At 48.4% G+C, this 3,230-nt stretch overlaps 1 protein-coding gene across 1 annotated transcript in view; it reads right to left on the bottom strand.

Moving 5' to 3' along the window:
- The window catches only part of LOC105310309 (apoptosis-stimulating of p53 protein 2-like), a 10,425-nt gene that overhangs the window by 4,851 nt on the left and 2,344 nt on the right, over positions 1-3,230 (bottom strand). Inside the window, exons 2-6 of the mRNA XM_023526665.1 lie at positions 3,005-3,211; positions 2,487-2,651; positions 1,911-2,139; positions 543-650; positions 56-221 (exon numbers count right to left, since the gene is read on the bottom strand). Coding sequence (XP_023382433.1) covers positions 56-221; positions 543-650; positions 1,911-2,139; positions 2,487-2,651; positions 3,005-3,211 — 875 coding nt within the window. The remainder of the gene's footprint in view (positions 1-55; positions 222-542; positions 651-1,910; positions 2,140-2,486; positions 2,652-3,004; positions 3,212-3,230) is intronic.

Here is a 3,230-nt window from a genome sequence, read left to right as displayed (position 1 = left end):
TAATACTTTCCCTCTTCTAAAAAATGCATTTAGAATCACCATAAATTGTTAAAGTAGAACAGTCTTAAGTACCTGAGCATCCCGCAAGATGTCTTCACTGCTCTGATTCTTCCTCAGAGCCCCAAACGAGGGAGGGACAGCAGACTGGTCGACTGTGTCAGACATTGAAAAGGGGCGAACTTTCTTCTCCTTCTCCCTCAGAGGAACCTCCCCATCATCAACTAAAGAAGACAGGAAAAAACCCACACTGATACTCAAACTGTCTGTAATAAAAGGTCCTATTCACGTGTAAGTTTCCCTTGCCTCCATCTCTTTGAAACCCTGTACTCACGGAATGTTCTCCTATCTTTCAATTAGGCTGATTAAAGAATCACCCCAACACTACAATGCTGGTACTGCCTTAGTTCCCTGGTTAAATGAAGGTGTTCTGGAAATCCTTTTGCTAGTTTAAACACACTGGGAAAGAAACTATCTGAAAAAGAACACACAGCACCTTTTAGATGCAAACTATAAATTTCAGGAGTAGCACAAACGAACCTCACCTTGGTCTGGAGCACTCCCGGAGCTTTTGGGTACCGGAGCAGAGGCCTGGCTCGGGAAAAGATCTGCATTTGGACTCCAATCGGGACCAAGTGGATGGATTTTAGAACCTAGAATGCAGAAAAGCAACCACAAATAACCTAGCAGTCTAAAGAGATTTTTAATGGTCCATTTTGCTGCTAAAAGTTTAAACTCTAAAAACAGCTTTAAATTGCAGACTCATAACAATACCAATAAACTTATTTCGGAAATATCAGATTTTACAATTCTAACTTAAGATATTCCCCCGTGACTCAATTTAAAATTAATCATGGAAAACAGTCTGCTCTGAACAGCAAGGACACACGATTCTTCGCTGGGTAAGAAAATGTCATCATCACACCCAGAAAACAATTCCCAACTTGGCAGACCAAAGGCTCGAAGGTGTATCTTACGTAACACCACCATAAGTATACATGCAGAACAAAAAGGCAAAAATGCAGATTTTAATCCATGACTTCAACCACAGTCTTTCACAGATCAGTGTATTCAAGTATTTTTTCTATACTAAGATTTAAGTTTCAAAGCTACAGCTTTTATTTTGCCTTATAGAAACAAAACAAAAGTTAACTACAATAAAACTCAGACTAGGTAACACTATTGCTTCACGGTGGTAATTACAGCAAAATAGTAATTTTAGAGTTAGCTATTTTCTGCACATGACAGTGGCTAGAGAAAAGAGACAATCTGACCAATATTTTTTCCTTCCAGAGGTCAAAATGATAGGGTCATTGAAGAATGTTTTCACTCTGATTTTCCCGCAGTTCCTCCTTCATTCCCTGTCACCAAACTGGCTTGCGCCTCCCCTCGGAGCTGAGGACTGTGCAGAATGCAAAGATCACTCACACGAGTGCCTCTGCTAGTCCCCTTTCTCGCCCCACACGTTTACCTTTATTCCAAAAATTCTCGGCAGGCACATTCTCACACACGAGCACATATGAAGAAGAAACACTGTTTATGAACAGGGTGGATTCGCCACCTCGCCCTCTGCAAAGGTGACACCACCAATCACGCATACAGGGTGTTAACACAATAAGACGAGTTCTCGAGTTATTACCATCAGATCGAAATGTCCTTACTCACAAGAGGGAATTCAAAACAACTTTCGGATTTGTGAAAATATGACATTCTATTTCATTGCCTGACTAGAACTGTATTATTGAGGGTTAAGAAACTTATCATGGCACTAGCGAAGAATACAAGGGGACTCGTAGAATCTAAACACGAACGGGGAGAGGAGGACATTTTTTTCAAAACTCAAATGTGGGGAAAAACAAGCGTGAGGACGGGAGCAGCGAAGCTGTGGAAGGGCTCGAGAACGACTCGATTACCTTTCGTCTGCGACGCAGCCCCGGACCGCATGTTGGGCAGCGTGTGGACTTTCAGGGGCCCCTCTGCGGGCTGCGCGGCCAAGGAACCGTCCGGCAGGGCTGGCTTCACCAGCAGTTCAGGTCGGGGCGGCATCCGCGGCATGGTGGACGACTGGATGTAGGGACCGACCGCAGCCACGCGACTCGGGGCCGACACCCCCTGCTGAGGCGGACTTCCATCAGGTGAGACCTTAGGAGAGAGCACGGGGCCTTCAGCGCGGCGAGTCAGCCCCGATCAGACTCGGAAAAGGCCGTGACCTTTCCACGATGTTTAAAACTCAGCCCAGTCAGGGTCTAACCCTGGAGTCTACAAGAAACAGCGCACGACGAACTCCCATCCGCTCTGATTACAAAGAAAAGCAGAGCCGCCCGGGTGGCAGCAGCGGCAGCGGGTGACAGAACAGTGGGCTGTCTCCCGAGGCGCCGTGCGCGCCGTCTCTGCTCCGCACAGGGCACAGGGCCATGGTTCCGAGGAGCCGCTGCGGCAGCTGGGCTGGCCCCGGGCCCCCTCCCGGCCACCACCGACAGCCCGCGTACCGGGAGGTTCTCCTTCTGCTGCAGTGCTGCCTTCTTCTTCCACAGCCGGTCCCGCAGCTCGTTCACACGCTTGTCCATGACCGCCACCTCGGAATTCCGCCTGTTCAAACACTCCCTCTGCTGCTGCAGCTTGGCATTCTGCTCTTGATTCAATTTGTTTCTTAACTGAAGAAAACGGGGGAAAACAAAAGAGGCAGCCAAGGAGTAGGAAGGAAAATTTCTCAAACAGATGATCACGTGGTTGACTATTGTATAATTTGTAAAAGTGTCAGGACCGCCGGCCGTCCACGCTTCTCAGCTCCCGGCTGATTAAGTTCCAGTGTCGGACCCTGGCTGCAGTGACGAGGCAAGCCTCCGATTTCCTGTGTGAGGTACTAGCATGCTTACTCTGGACTCTCCGGGGTTTAGGTCTTCCTCCCCTGCGCCCCCTCTTAAGGAAAAGAGACAGAAACCCAGCACTTCCTGCCACTTCTGAGGACAGCTGTGTGCTCCTGAGGGGAGGGCCCGCTGCGGCTTACCTGCAGCTCCTTGTACAGACGGTCGAGCTCAGCCACCGCGGACTGGTTGTCATGGTGGCCGTCGACCCTGCCATTCTTGAGCATCTCCAGCTGCCTCGTCAGCTCCTCTACTTTGGACACAGCCAGAACGAGCTCCTTCTGCTTTTGCTGGAACAAACTATTCATCTGTTCAATTTCCTCCACTAGAATGAAAAGGAAAGAAGCAACAATTGAAAAGAAAAAAAAA

The sequence above is a fragment of the Pteropus vampyrus genome, unplaced genomic scaffold (genome assembly GCF_000151845.1).
Source record: "Pteropus vampyrus isolate Shadow unplaced genomic scaffold, Pvam_2.0 Scaffold2113, whole genome shotgun sequence".
Lineage (NCBI taxonomy): Eukaryota > Metazoa > Chordata > Mammalia > Chiroptera > Pteropodidae > Pteropus > Pteropus vampyrus.
This window is presented reverse-complemented; position numbering and strand designations above follow the sequence as displayed.